Source organism: Scophthalmus maximus, chromosome 2 (assembly GCF_022379125.1).
Source record: "Scophthalmus maximus strain ysfricsl-2021 chromosome 2, ASM2237912v1, whole genome shotgun sequence".
Classification (NCBI taxonomy): Eukaryota; Metazoa; Chordata; class Actinopteri; order Pleuronectiformes; family Scophthalmidae; genus Scophthalmus; species Scophthalmus maximus.
In genome coordinates, this window is record NC_061516.1 from 3806790 (window position 1) to 3820977 (window position 14188).

At 41.8% G+C, this 14188-nt stretch overlaps 2 protein-coding genes across 10 annotated transcripts in view; both read left to right on the forward strand.

Annotated features, from left to right (window-relative positions):
- Positions 1-7984, forward strand: part of tnpo1 (transportin 1) — a 22910-nt gene extending 14926 nt beyond the window's left edge. For 2 of the 3 annotated variants that reach the window (XM_035626364.2, XM_035626363.2), the window contains exons 17-25: positions 410-568; positions 653-740; positions 827-925; positions 1052-1147; positions 3031-3106; positions 4022-4121; positions 4217-4291; positions 4643-4782; positions 4872-7984. In XM_035626364.2, the coding sequence (XP_035482257.1) occupies positions 410-568; positions 653-740; positions 827-925; positions 1052-1147; positions 3031-3106; positions 4022-4121; positions 4217-4291; positions 4643-4750 (801 nt within the window). In that variant the 3' untranslated portion in view covers positions 4751-4782; positions 4872-7984. Of the gene's footprint in view, positions 1-409; positions 569-652; positions 741-826; positions 926-1051; positions 1148-3030; positions 3107-4021; positions 4122-4216; positions 4292-4642; positions 4783-4871 lie in introns of those variants that run through there. The other variant, XR_004790234.2, reaches the window with a different exon arrangement.
- An 829-nt stretch (positions 7985-8813) lies between these two features.
- fcho2 (FCH and mu domain containing endocytic adaptor 2) overlaps positions 8814-14188 on the forward strand; it is a 42148-nt gene continuing 36773 nt past the window's right edge. For 2 of the 7 annotated variants that reach the window (XM_035626355.2, XM_035626354.2), the window contains exon 1: positions 8831-9041. In XM_035626355.2, coding sequence (XP_035482248.1) covers positions 9009-9041 — 33 coding nt within the window. In that variant the 5' untranslated portion in view covers positions 8831-9008. Of the gene's footprint in view, positions 9042-14188 lie in introns of all 7 variants that reach the window. The other 5 variants (XM_035626362.2, XM_035626353.2, XM_035626357.2 and 2 more) reach the window with 5 other exon arrangements.

Genomic DNA, 14188 nt, shown 5'->3' on the forward strand with positions numbered 1-14188 from the left:
GATCAAATGATCATGTGTGTTGCGTACGGAATCACTCGGAGTGACAAACACACAAACGTCCCTAACAATACAATCATCAGGTGGACACATACAAATCAGTGATTATGTTGATCCATCTGCTCGATGTGTGAATAGGAAATATTTTGGTTACATGTTGAGCATATCAACTTTTATAGGGTAAGAAGAGGTCAGTGATTACAGTTTATTACACTGCACCAAAGTGGGGGGGAAATGAATGAATGCAAGTTTAAACGTGTACAGGTAAACTACCGGAAATGTAGATTCAGGATCGAGAACTGACTCGACAACTTCCTCATTTACAAAAAAAAAAAAAAAGATTGTAATTCAATTGTTCAATAGTTCATCACACGTCAATCTAATTTTAACTTCTATAATCCGCACATTCTAGCTTCATCAGTCGCAGCCTGACCAGTACGAGGCCCCTGACAAAGACTTCATGATCGTGGCGTTGGATCTTCTTAGTGGACTTGCTGAGGGTCTGGGAGGTACCATTGAGGAGCTAGTTGCTCGTAGCAACATCCTCACCCTCATGTATCAATGCATGCAGGTGAAGAGCTGTCAAAGTGTGCAACATGTCCCTTATCTGATGAACTGATAGTCACCGACATTATTGTTTACTCCGTCTGTTCAGGACAAAATGCCCGAAGTGCGACAGAGTTCGTTTGCTCTGCTGGGGGATCTGACTAAAGCTTGTTTCCAGCATGTCAAACCCTGTATCGGTATGTTCTGTGTAGCTGACTCTGGAACAGTGTTTGTCAGTGAGTTTTTAGTCTGTTGCTAAGTTGGCCCACTTTCCTTCTTCCAGCTGATTTCATGCCCATACTGGGCACTAATTTAAACCCAGAGTTAATATCAGTGTGCAACAATGCGACATGGGCAATTGGAGAGATATCTATACAAATGGGTGAGTGCTTCACTTTTAACACATTCACAATTTATGATTTACACCATATATTGTGTTGTGAAAATATAGTCACCAGAGTGCACAGATGACAGATTCTGTCATTGCTTATTTCTCCTCCACATGCAGGGTCTGAAATGCAGCCGTACGTCGCCATGGTGCTGCACCAGCTGGTGGAGATCATTAACAGGCCCAATACCCCAAAGACTCTGCTGGAAAACACAGGTACCACTCGGTGGCAGTGCTGAGCTAGCCAGCCAGGTCACCACATACACAGGAAGGTGCTCACACACTCAGCTCCATTCAACCAGGATTCAACACACTCATTAGGGTGCGTGTCCTGCCCTTCCCAAGCCCTGAGCCTTACAGGTTTCGCTGGTTTCACCAAAGTACAGTATGTCAAATATTTCATCTGATTTGCGACCTGGCAGATTGCTGCCTGCAAATGTTGATCAAAGAAAATGAAACCCCGGGCAAGCCCTGGTTTGAAATTCTTGGCAATCTTGAATCGAGCGAGCCCTGCAAGTGCCCAGTCTTTGGATTAACTGATGTGGTCGGACTGTGCACCATCGGGTGAAGTAGAATATTGTAACAAAAGAAGGTAAAGCAAAGGCAGGGTGTGAGATACACAGATCCTGCCTCACAAAGTAACACAGTTACGGACTTCAGACATAGTTACTGAACATTTTAATAATAACTACTCATGAATGATTGCGAGAACACTTGAACCGACCAAATTTAGGGCACCTAGCCTTGAGCATTCTTTAAAAAAAGGTTACACTCTGCTCTTGTTTTCATGAGTTGAATGGGAAATTATAATGTGATGAGTCAGAGACTGTTGTGAAAAGGATGCATGCAAGGGTTGAAGTGTAACCTGCTAAAATAAAAGAATAAGTAGGGACTCAGTAGATGTGTTCCTGTTTGTTTGCTGTCAGTTTATTTGTTGCTTTTATTTACTGTTCTTTAAATGTTGATGCATATCTGCCAATAGATGTTAAATGTTGTTAAGAATGGCCAATGTTTGATGCAGGATACACGATAACCCTAACAACTGTGTCATGCCTGACTAGTTTTGTAAGAATAATGTTTGCATCTGACCCAGTAAATGTTTTCACCAGTTGATGCATGTTTTCAATGTAAAAATTGAAAACACGAAAGTGAAGCAAAAGCATACAAACGTGTGAACAAAATTGGGTGTTTCGACCACGTGTAAAACTAATGCCTGTCCGTAGAGAATTCTATGATGACCAGCTTATCAGTGAAATATGGTCTAAAATAGCCATGGTATACCACAGATAAACGTGGGTGTGGCAGTGAATTCAAAGTAAATTTCATTTTGTCTCTGATCAGCTGATCCTGCACTGAACTGTACTCTAATGAGCATACCATCTGCTTTTTGCATGTGCCATTGGACTGTTCATAAATGCCTGTTTGTTAATGAGAATGTTGCATAGTTTTGTGTCTCTTAAACTTAGGTCCTCCCTCCTCTCTGCCTCATAAGAACCTGCTGTGCTGGACACTAGTCTCCCTCCATGTAGTTGGCTTGGAGTAATCTCTCATTTCTTTTCAAAAGAACAAAAAAAAAATATATATATATTTCTGTTTCTGTTATGGAAAATTAACATTTGTGAGTTTAAGGGAGAAATTTCTGAAAACCCAAATGAACTGCTTTTGCTTATACCAGTCACATACACATGCTACACCTTAGCCAGCCTGTTTCTTTAACATTGAGACCTGCATTTTAAAGCAAGCTAATGAATTTCGATCAGTTTCCTACTAGATTTCAATAGCTGTTTGAGACATATGATTTCTGAAAGCAGATGCCATTGTTTGCCTTTTTCTATGAATGTCCTGTCAAAGCTGTCAATGTGTTCTCCCTTAAACGTGTTGTATGTTTTTTTTAGACTGTCATATTTTACATTCCTCCCCATGACTGACGGGGCAGTAATAATCAACACTAGTGAAATCTTCTGTTTATTATCATACACAGATTCTGTTGATTTATGTCTCTGAGTTGTTTGTTTTTTCTTTATTTTTCTCCTCCCCTCCTCATTGCTCATGTCTTGGTTGGCGTTTGGTGGTGTGTAACCGTGATTGCGTTACCTTAGCAATAACAATTGGTCGTCTTGGTTACGTTTGTCCTCAAGAGGTGGCACCCATGCTACAGCAGTTTATAAGACCCTGGTGTGTATTATTCAATCTTTTATTTAATTCATCTTCTCTCTGCTTCCTTCCTATCCTCTCAATGTATCCTGTTCCCTTCTTTCTCTCCCCTGTTGCTCTCCTCCTTTCCTTACTTCTCACTTTCCTTCTCAGAAGAAGTCTTTTCAGTTGAATTTCTTTTTCCTATTAGTTTGTAATCATTGCCGACCATGTGACTAACCCTGTCCTCTTTTAGGTCCTACTTGTGATTTTTTTTTGCCTCAGTAGCACCTTCATGTATTATACATTGATTTGTTTAATTTGTAGTTGTTTGTCATTGTTAACTGTTGCTAACAACCTAAAAGATGCATGGGATCAGATTTGTCACATGCCTGCTGGTTCAACAACAGAGAAAGGATGCAGTCTCTGCTGCAAAAGAGCAATTCCTAAATCCCTTTCTCATTTAGTAGTCACCCAGCTGCATGTGCCTGTCCCATAGTGACCCCGAACCTCCTTTAGTCAATCTCTCAAAACATAATGTTATTTTCAAGGTGCTAAAGATTAGGTTTTGCTGAACACACTGCTCATACAAAAGAGAAGTTATTAGAATCAGAGTAGTTGTGTTAAAATTTTAAATATACATGTTTGATTCGTTTTATTTCAATCTGTTTTGTGTGCATGCTTGACTTGTTGTTATCTGAGGTTATTATAGACACTTATATTTTTACTGATAAGGAAAACCATTATTGATGATGATGATGACGATGATAAGAAAACACCTAAACAATACATTTCAAAAATAGTTTGTATAGTATTTGTTTATTTCTCACAAATATAATGATTCATATATAGTTATTAGCATTAGTCATTCAAAGTAGATTTATTCAAGTTTCTAAAATTGTTACTCGCGGACTCTTTGTTTTGTCTCATGTTAAATTTGGCCATCCCTCTTGTCAGGTGCACCTCTCTACGAAATATAAGAGACAATGAGGAGAAAGACTCTGCGTTCAGAGGAATTTGCACTATGATCAGTGTAAATCCGGGAGGTGTAGTGCAGGTGAGAGCCAGCACTAAGATGGCAGTGTGGTCTTTTTAAAATGTATAATGGCTCTGGAAGTTGAAATGTTGCCTCACCTCTCTTCTCTGGAACAGGATTTTATATTCTTCTGTGATGCAGTGGCCTCCTGGGTAAATCCAAACGATGATCTAAGAGACATGTTCTGCAAGGTAAAGCTGAAAATGACTGTTTGGTACAAATAACTGGATTTTACAGAGATTGCATTACAATTCATATGACTGCTGAAAATTGACTCGTCATTTTTAAATGTAAAATGTAAAAAAAAAAAAAGTTTAAAAAAAAGCCATTCAGGATGCAAATGGTTTGAGAAGATGTTTCCCTCATGCCTTTTATTAATTTGTTCAATAATTCACTTGGTCTCCCTGTTTGCCCCCTAATGGAGGCCTGACAGTTTGTACAGTGTGACACACTTGTAATAATCCTGTCCTGCGCAAGATTTATTTTGAAAGGCAGTTCTCCGTTGGAACTTGGAATGAACTTCTCCCGGTGTTCAATTTCAGATCCTTCACGGTTTTAAGAACCAGGTGGGTGAGGACAACTGGAGGCGATTCTCAGATCAGTTCCCCATGCCCCTGAAGGAACGGCTGGCAACCTTTTACGGGGTGTAACTGTTTCCACAGCAGTGTGCCTCATCACTGGGGTCAGTTTCTCCTGTGATATCATTTGCTATTGTAGAAAATCTGCTGAAAAATGTATCAGTATTTAATGACGCCTCTTCTCTCTGCACAGGTCATTCACTTTGGGAGACAAAATAGGGAACCTCTTTTACCCAGGGAACATGTTACCCTTTACTGGGGGGAAGGGTCTGCCTGCTGAGGGGAGGGAAGGGGTGCGGACCCCTCCCCGACCTGGTGGACGGGGTGGGAGGGAGGTGGTAGCTGCAGTGCTCAGAGCCCCTATGCACAGGCAAAGGGGGAAAGAGACAGGCAGAACAACCTTATCATGGGAGGAAAATTCATTAATCCGTAATCTTTTTTTTTTTCTCTAGATTTCTTCCCCAAACGCTTTATTTTCTGTCAACCAAACTACTGAAAAGAAATGTAAGCAAACATGGAGAACATTCGCAAAACTCTGTCAAACATTTACTCGTTACTTTTGGTTAGATGGCGAGTTTTTCGTATATTGAAAGGTTAGTGTGGAAAATGGTCTCCAGAGCAGGTACACATTTATATTCATGTCCGCCAGGTAGATGTCAAATGGTACTTTACTGAAATTGAATTTTACCAGTGGAACTGGGATTGTTCTCAATAAATACAGTTAAGTTGGAGCTCATATAATAAGAATGACTCTCATTGGATCCATCCCTAGAGAAGATGATAATACAATGCTGCATATCACAAAGAATAAGTTCATCTCTATAGTTGTCAGATAATTTCAGTTTTTCATTCTTTAGCAGGGCAAACGCTGTTAATTATGTCATTGGAGAGCACAAGATTTTGTTTTAAGCTTTTCTGGGAATAGGTAGCATGCTTGTATCATTGTGAAAAGCCGTAGAATATTAGTAATGTGTATTGCGTTCGACAGCTGTCATTGCCCTGTAATAAGGTCTCTGACCTTGTAATTTATCTATTAGCAGTACTTTTTGTTTCATCTACCAGAGAATTACGGCAATCAGCTGTAATGTAGCATGACCGGGTTTACACGCCGAACTTAGGAGATGTGTTAAAAAAAAAAAAAAAAAAATCCTGGCTGTGATGTAATGCTGGAGTGAATCTCTTGGTCTTGTGGTGGATGTGATATGGACATTCAACAGCAAGTATATCAAAGCTTTACATGCTTACAATCCTTTCTATTGTCTGGACTTCATGAAAGCAAAGTGAAGGAGAAGCCCACGGGTTAACTTCCTGTGAGTCGGTCATTATCTTTAGTTTCTTGGACTTAAACCGCAAGGACACTAATCCTGTTTTAGTGACTTCTGACGATCAGAACCATGCAGCCCATTAACTCAGTGTTGAATATGTTAATTTCTCAATGTACTGAAGTTTTGTTTGGCTTTGTGTGCTAAAAGCATGATCGCGAGGATGACTGTGTAATGTTTTGGGTGGTTGTGTTTCGTAGGGTATTTGGATGCTTTCATCTCTTGCATGTTGGTGGCCCCTCACACCCCAACATATATTGGGGAAGGGATTATGGGAGGGTGGGGAGCTTCAATTTAAGATTTAAAAAGTACATAGTAACCATTTTAGGTGTTGCAACACTGGGACAGTTATAACGTCATATAGATCTTGCTGGAGTGTTCTCCCTTGACTTTTACCCCATAGCTGGATGTATAGTTTTTAAAAACTGTGAAACGACAACGTTATTGTCTCTGGTTGTTTTTACGCTGTTATATTTTTAAAAAAAGTGTGTAAGTGTTTAAGTTACAGATACGCTGAATGTATTCCATGATGGGTTGGAGAGGGAGAAAGATTTTTTTTTTTTGAATGCCCAGTCAGTCATTTTTCCTCTGCCGGCCAGAGTAATAACTGCAGTATTTTAACCTTTGAAATGCACATGACATGCACTTAAAAATTTTAATTGCATGCCTTTGGATTTAATGATGTCGCCAAACCCTTCATAATATGAACCAAGTGTTAACACGGATCATTAATAAGATAATCTGCTGCTAAAATGTATTTACTTAATGCAATAAGTATAAAGTAATCTGTATCTTCATGCAATTGGTTCTTTTAATATTTAGAAGTAGTTTAGTTTCTCTGATAAACTTATACAATGTTAGATTTAATGTTAATGAGGTGAGCGGTGGTTAAATACAGGATGCATCATGGAATACAGAGGCAAATACATTTATGTGCCACGTCATTTTGTGTTTCGGGGTGAATTTTGTCTGTCACATTCCAGTTGTTTGGCATGCAAAAAAATTGAGAAATAGCAGCTTGATGGGGCATGTGTGTGTGTGTCTCTGTGTGTGTACACAGTGTCCAGTTGGTCCTTCGTTGAAAGAGTGTAGGTCTTTAAAACACACGTAACAATCCCCAGCCCTGCTGTGTGCTGTATTTCTGACTTGACTGCTGCTATACATTGTAGTTGTGTTTCACTACTTGAATATGTGTTTTCTACGTGTTAACCTCAGGTCGTCTGTGTTCAGTGTTACTTGTTTTCATTGTTTCCCCAATGTGTACGCCTTTAGCCATCTCCTCTCAACAACTAAAGATTAGTCAAACTCTTGCCCTTCATATTGAAAAGTGGGTAACCATGGGTGTGAATTGACATTAGTGTTATATTTGTGCAACACAGCTAGCTGTCCAATGTTATTAAAACTGCAACGCACGAGGGAAGAATTATTGCAAATGACAACTTGCACATACTTTGTGTACCTTTTGTCAAAAGTGATTGTTATCCGACTACGATAAATATGTAGTGTAATATGTACACAATGCCTTGAGAGAAAATACATTGAGGTTTTGTTGGTGTTTTGCAATAGATACACAGTATACGGTATCTAAAGAAACAGGTAACGCCTAATTTAAAAGCAAAGAAACATGATGTTTGCAAATATAAGTTTGACTTTCTACGAAGCTTTATTGAAAACTTGTATTTTATAAAGCACCCACCAATATTGACGAATGTCATTCTCATTAGCCTTCAAACTTGATTAGACTCTGCCTTCATATTTTTGCTTATAAAAGCAAAAACATCATTTTGATAGACATGGTTTGAGTTTTTTTAATAAGCTGCTGAATTTTAAAATTAATACTTTTGGGGCCACCAAATATTTTGGATCATGCAAAGAATCTATATTGTACTGTAGTAATTTTGTAATATTTGTAAGATGATATAGTGAGTGTGACTGGTTACCATTGCTTGAGTCTGTACATTGTTCCAATAAATTGTTTACATTATGGGGTTTTCGTCTTGTGTTTTCTCACATATTGTAGAGCATTTTCCTTCTGCAGCTGTACAAAGTTCAAATGCAAGGAAACTCGCTAGAGGAAGGAAAGCATTTGACTTTGCATGCAAGTCACAATTTCGCTATGTGGTATGACTATATGACTGGAATCAAATGTTTAATAATGAGTCTTAAAAGGCTCTGTAGCAAGGCGATGATTCCAAAGATGAACCCAGAGATGACGCTCTTCCAGGAGACCATGGACCCAAGTGTGCAGACACAACATGTAACATGTGACTGTAGCACGTCATGCTGTTTGGCTGTGGATTACAAGTGTATATTTTGACCTGCATGATGAGAAGGGACAGGAATGCCAAAACATTTGCAGCTGAATGTCTACAGTACATTCATGTTTGACTTCTTTGTAGCACTATTTTGTGCAATCGGTGTGGCCTTAAAGGATAATCTGCCTGTCGGAAATCCACAAGGGTGCGTAATCAGCAGCAAGTCCACTTATCCTCGTCCAACCTTGTGGATAATGATGACCTGGATGAATGACAATCTCATTCACGCGCATACAAGAAACCTATTTTTCCTTCTTTTTTTTTTTTCTTTTGTTTTACGACTGCATCAAATAATATTTTGTATATCGGTGTATTTCTCACTGAATTAACAGTTTATCCTCCACAATATGCTGCCGCGAGCGCCGCAGACAACACAAGTACTGGAGTTTTCGCAGAGCACTTGAAGGCAGCACCTCCGGCCCGCTTTGATGTCCGCCATCGGTGGCGCTGTTGCGCCCACTCCCCCCGCATCCCGCCTCCCGCCGCCCCGCATCCCGCCTCCACTGCGAGAAACCGAAGCGCCGGAGAGACGCAGCACAGCCGAGTGGAGGTGGAGTCTCGAGGTGGGGAGGGAGAAGAAAGGGGAGAGGAGGAAAACGGGGAAAGGCAGATACAACAGACGGCGGATGATTAACTCTATACAAGTTGCATTACGACAGGGTTAACAGTTGCTGCGAAGAGGAATAGAACAAGATGATAACGCCCTTCTTCCTAGAGCATTTCTGGGTAGGTGGTGGCTTTTTCCTATTTCACGGTGTTTACACCGGTGCTGTTCCTTATTCTCCTCGGGCACCGTGTTCCCTCCCTATCATGTTCATGTCAGCCAGGAGTGAAGTTCTATTGGCGTTGCAGTCTCATTCGTTGGCCCGCTCCGGTCCAAGCGGCGGCGTCCGGTGCCGCCGGACGTATTAGTCGGCGGTTCCCCAAGCTTTGCTCATTTTTTTTCGGCGATTATTAATTTGCCACCCCGGGATTTGGGCCTCGGTAACCCCATCTAACTTGGAACCTCCAAGAATCCACCCTCCGCTCCCGCTAATTGGCCGTCTCAGGCTTGCTTGGAATGTTGATGGTCAGTTCCGCGAATGCCATTGGGCGCTCCGGCTGTCAGTCACAGCCCTTTGGCCGGACCCGTCATTTTTTTTTCTTTTTTTTTTCTTCTTCTTCTTCCGTAACAAAGTTTCAGTGAGAGGCCAAACGTTTAGTGAGTTAGAGGACAGCTTTTCTTTTAAAAAAACACGGATTCAGCCCCACGGTGCCGGACACTGAGCTCTTATTTTAATATAGCCAGTGCTGCTGTTGGCCTGGGACAATTCACACCGTGTACAGTATTGTGTAAAGGTCATTCCTCTCGCGATACTCCTTTGACGTGGCTGTGTTACAGCAGGTTGAAAAATGAAAAGAAAAAAATGTCCTGCCAACTTCTGCCTCCACACACCTGTCTGTGTGTCACCTGACCACCTTTCCACTTTGCTTAAACTCCAAAGCGTTAAACACGATATTATTAATAGGGAAAAGCAACTAAGGCCATTTGTTCATTAGGCTCTAACCGTTAATGTCACTGTAACCACTGCCGCATGTGTGGGTGATGTTTTGGTTTGTTAGTCGCTTTGGTCGATCACCTTTATCACCCTGTGCTATAAATGAATATTGGATTACTGAATATAGCAGGTGTACCGTACTTAAAACTAATACATGTGTTATTGCTTTGCTCTGTTATTTTCCAATGATCAGGTATACTTGCAACCATTGTAAACTAAGTGCTTATGTTTCATGATGCAAAAAATCTGCTCTATACAGTCCTATGTATGACGTCTGTCAGCCAGTTCCTCAGCTGTAAATAACCTCCATTCATAAAGTATCTCTGTCGTCCCAGAGTAGGGAAAATACAGCCCTGCTCGGCTTAGTTGATGAATGGAAACATCATTTAGATAAGTGTTTTGAAGTCAACCTCTAAAGCCCCTTTTTGTCTGGGGGAGACTTCATCGGTAACTGAATGGAGAAGAGGAGAGCTGAGATGCTCCCGATTCTTCAATCTGCCCTTTGTGCCCCCCGGTGGGCCACAAGAGGATCCAGTGATGGCAAGGATCAGCTGTGTGTTTAACATGCAGGGCATGCACGCACACACACCTGGCATTAGGAGATGCATTCATTTCCCTTTGACTTGACTGCAAATCATCTCCACAAGCAGCCACACATAATAGGCTGTCAGATTTGTCAATCTGTTTTGCTTTTGCATTGCATGCAGCAGTGAACACCTCTCTCCTGTCCGCCCTCTTTTGCTCTGTAGTCTCTGTAGCAACATTTTCCTTGGCTGTTTTTTCCCTGTACACAATCTGGGCTTGAATCTCGGACGAAGACAATATCTCCGCTCAGAAGAATAAACAAGTTCTTTTGGAATTAGGAGCCAGACATAGAATGGCCATGTTCCTCTGTCTAAGTTGCGGCACTCGCCTGGTCACTGTCTGCAACATTTCCGCTCACTAGATTTTCTTGGACGTCTCATTTCCCTTTTTTTTGTGTGTGTGTTCAATGTTCATTAACCGGTTTGTTCACTGTGGTATGTGGATGAAAGCTTTCATAGCGACAGTGCGTGTGTTACAGTCCCCACCTTCACTGAAATGTCTCAGTCAGTGGATCTAATGCTCTTTTCACTTTAGCCCTACATCGATGATGAGCTCATGTTTAATGTGGAGTCTGTTAGCCTCCAGACAGTCATGGGAAAATGAGATGGCAGTGTGATAAGCAAACCGCGTTGATACAGCCAACAGCCGTGAGATGGCCGTCTTCTCCCTGGTGTCTGTGTCGTGTGTGGTCTTATAGAGTTGGTTCCCTTCTCACACAACTTACAATCTTCAGGTCAGACATGGCAAGTGTCGCAATAACACAGTGAAGAGAAGAGATGGACAGTGGCGGCATGTTACTGTGAACTGAGCCTCAAGTAAATTAAACACACAAACAAAGAAGACACCACGTTGCTTTCCACCTTCGTCTTAAGCAGAGGGTTGTGCTGAATTTTTGCAGGGGGATTGAGACGTGAGCCAAGGCAAAAAGAAGCAAAGCGCAGTGAGACCTGGTGAAATCTCTGTAGTGCTTCCAGAAGGACAAACAGAAATCCAGTCTCATGGTGGTTTGTTGTCGTTTACTTTTACGGCTTGAGTTCCAGCCCTCATGACCTCCTGCATGTGAGCTTGGTGTAGATGTGGTGAAATGAGTCATAGGTTGTGTAACACTAACCTGCTCTGGGATTTATCCTGTACACTTGATGCCACATCCCTAACTGTAATCAGTGGTCAGGCTCTTGTACAGTTGTGTTTGCGCCACAAACAAAGGCCAGCCTGTGGGCGCGTACTGCACACTACTGCATGAGCGTGTTGCTGTCAGACTGATGAGTTGCGACAGCGCAGTGCACAGCTCCCAGACCCTCGGCGGTCACATGACCCAGGGCAGACACTCTGATGTCATCCTGCTGTCTCAAGCTCAGAGCGCTGGGCCCCGCACTGGGCCACCGTCTACGGGCTGTCTGCGAAGAAGGAGTCTCGTTTAGCCTCTTCCAAAATCCCTCGGTGAAAGTGTCTGCGGCTTTCACCCTGAACATGTGCTCAGGACCAGACAAGTCATGTCACCTGGCAACCTCTTAATCCTTTTCGTAATATTATCTGCTGGTTTACTCTGTTGCCAGTGAAAATGATGGACCTAAAAGTCCACTTCGCCAACCCGTGATACATTTTGCACCCGTATGTGATGAATGTGTACACTACAGCAGTTTTTGTTAGGTCTGCCTACAGTTTAACAGCAACAGGTTTGTTTTGAAATAGTTCCACTTTGCAGCCTGTACACCAATGTGTTTTTACACTGACGTAGCTCTTCACTCTGTGATGCAGTCTGTGTAATTATGTTTTTCTGAATGCTCGCAGGCTAGCATATATTTAAAGGGTGTTATTATACACATACACATTTGTGAGACATAACATACAGTTGCTTGGAAATAAGTGTTCTCTGTTGACCTACTCTGTCTCTGAATAGAGGCCAACAGAAACATCACTTTGTGTAATGCATGCCGGTTCAACGGCAACACAAACTGCACCTTCCAAAAAGTTAAATTGACAGCTCTCTGAAACGGTTTCAATAAAAAAAACGCGTAACCGTATAACCTCCATGAAGGTAGAATGTTGTAAGCTGAGTGTATGTTTGCGTTCTGGCACTAGGAGAGGTTTTGGGTGACTCTCAAGCATAGCTTGTCCTGGTTGTCTTTTGTTTGGAGAGGGAGACAGCAGCACGACACTGAGGTGACCTGGACTCTTTCATTACCGCCTGTCAGGCACGAAACACTTGATTCCCCACAAACTGGATATTGAAACTGGTATTGTACAGTGACAGAGGGAGAGTGAACTCTTGTCCTCCTCTGCCCGCCAGATGTTACATGATAAACTGCAGCGCTGTGGTTTTGTTTATCTGTCATTTAAGGTGGTGTTTCAGATAAGGGGCGTCAGCAATGTTAACCCTTTCTTTTTGTGTTGATTCTTCTCTGCAATTACAACGTGTTATTGAGTGTGAAAACACAGTAGGGTATATATTTTAAAGGCAGCGTGTGGTAGGTTTTGCAGTCATGCATCTATAATCTATACATGGAATGGAGCCATTTGATTATACATCTGCCTGTGTCTCATTCTCTTCTCATTGCAATATCTCAATGACTAGAGTCCGTGGCCTGATGAGAAAGCTATGTGCTAAATATAAGGCATATCTTCATATGACTTACATTCATTAGTGATTCATCTGTTAGTTCCCGAGTGACTGATCAAATATTTGGTCTTTTAAAATGAAAAGAAAAGCTGCAGATTCACAAATTTGAGAAGGTAGAACAAGGAAATGCTTTGTCCTTTTCCTTGAAAAAATACTGGAAATGTTCTAGTAGTTAGTTATTGATAGTTATTGATTCATTTTCTGTTGTGTAGTGTTCTTATGGTCCCAAAGGCTGATATACACATAAGTGATTTTTTTCCAAATGTTGCTTTAATCTCGTTTTGTCCAACAACATACAACCTGGACTAACTGCAGTCCACAGTACCAAAACAACTTTCTCTTAATGAGCGAGGGGGTTACAAGTCATATCTTTTTCTCTCGTGTCGTGTAGTGTAAACTCGGCATAGTTCTTGGACCCTCAGTAGTTCTCAGCCAGCGTGCAGGGACCTGAGTTGTGCCGCAGCTCTGCTCCAGGAAAAGAACAGGCAGCATTCATGCTGATCTGTATAACCCCAGCTATAGTTTATTGCTGTATATTAAATTCTTTTTTAATAGTCAGCGAGGTTGCTGCCTTTTCCGTCAAAGCTCCTCTCTTCCCAGAATGAGCATTAGTGCACGTTCAACCATGACGTTAGACGTCTAGTCGCTGGGCTATTACCTACATTTCCTTTTTTTCCCCATTTCTTTTCAACCTAAAGCACTCAAACGCTGCAGTCCGCGCAGACTACAGGAGATAGTGCAGTGTATCACAGCCAGTGTTCGCCAACTCTGTCGTTCTGTAGGAAGCTGTCTCAGCCGCACACTGTGCTGTCGCTCCACCAAACCGTGACTAACGTGTCTGCTAACCTCCCAGCATGTTTTCCTCCCTTTAGGGGTGGGGCTGATAGTTAAAAAAAAACCCCAAACAATTTATCTCCATTTAATTCGAGCATAGTCCCCCCACTTCTCAAACTCACCATGTGTGGCTGGAATATTAAACACCCAGTGGGAGGACTCTCATCAATGAGTCTCCAGACGAGGAGATTGAGAAACACTGTGGTACAGAGCGAACTGCATGGCTCAGAGAGTTTCCAGCATTGTAACCTGTTGAAAACACCAAAACGCCCTGAGCTGTTTCCTGTGTTTATTTC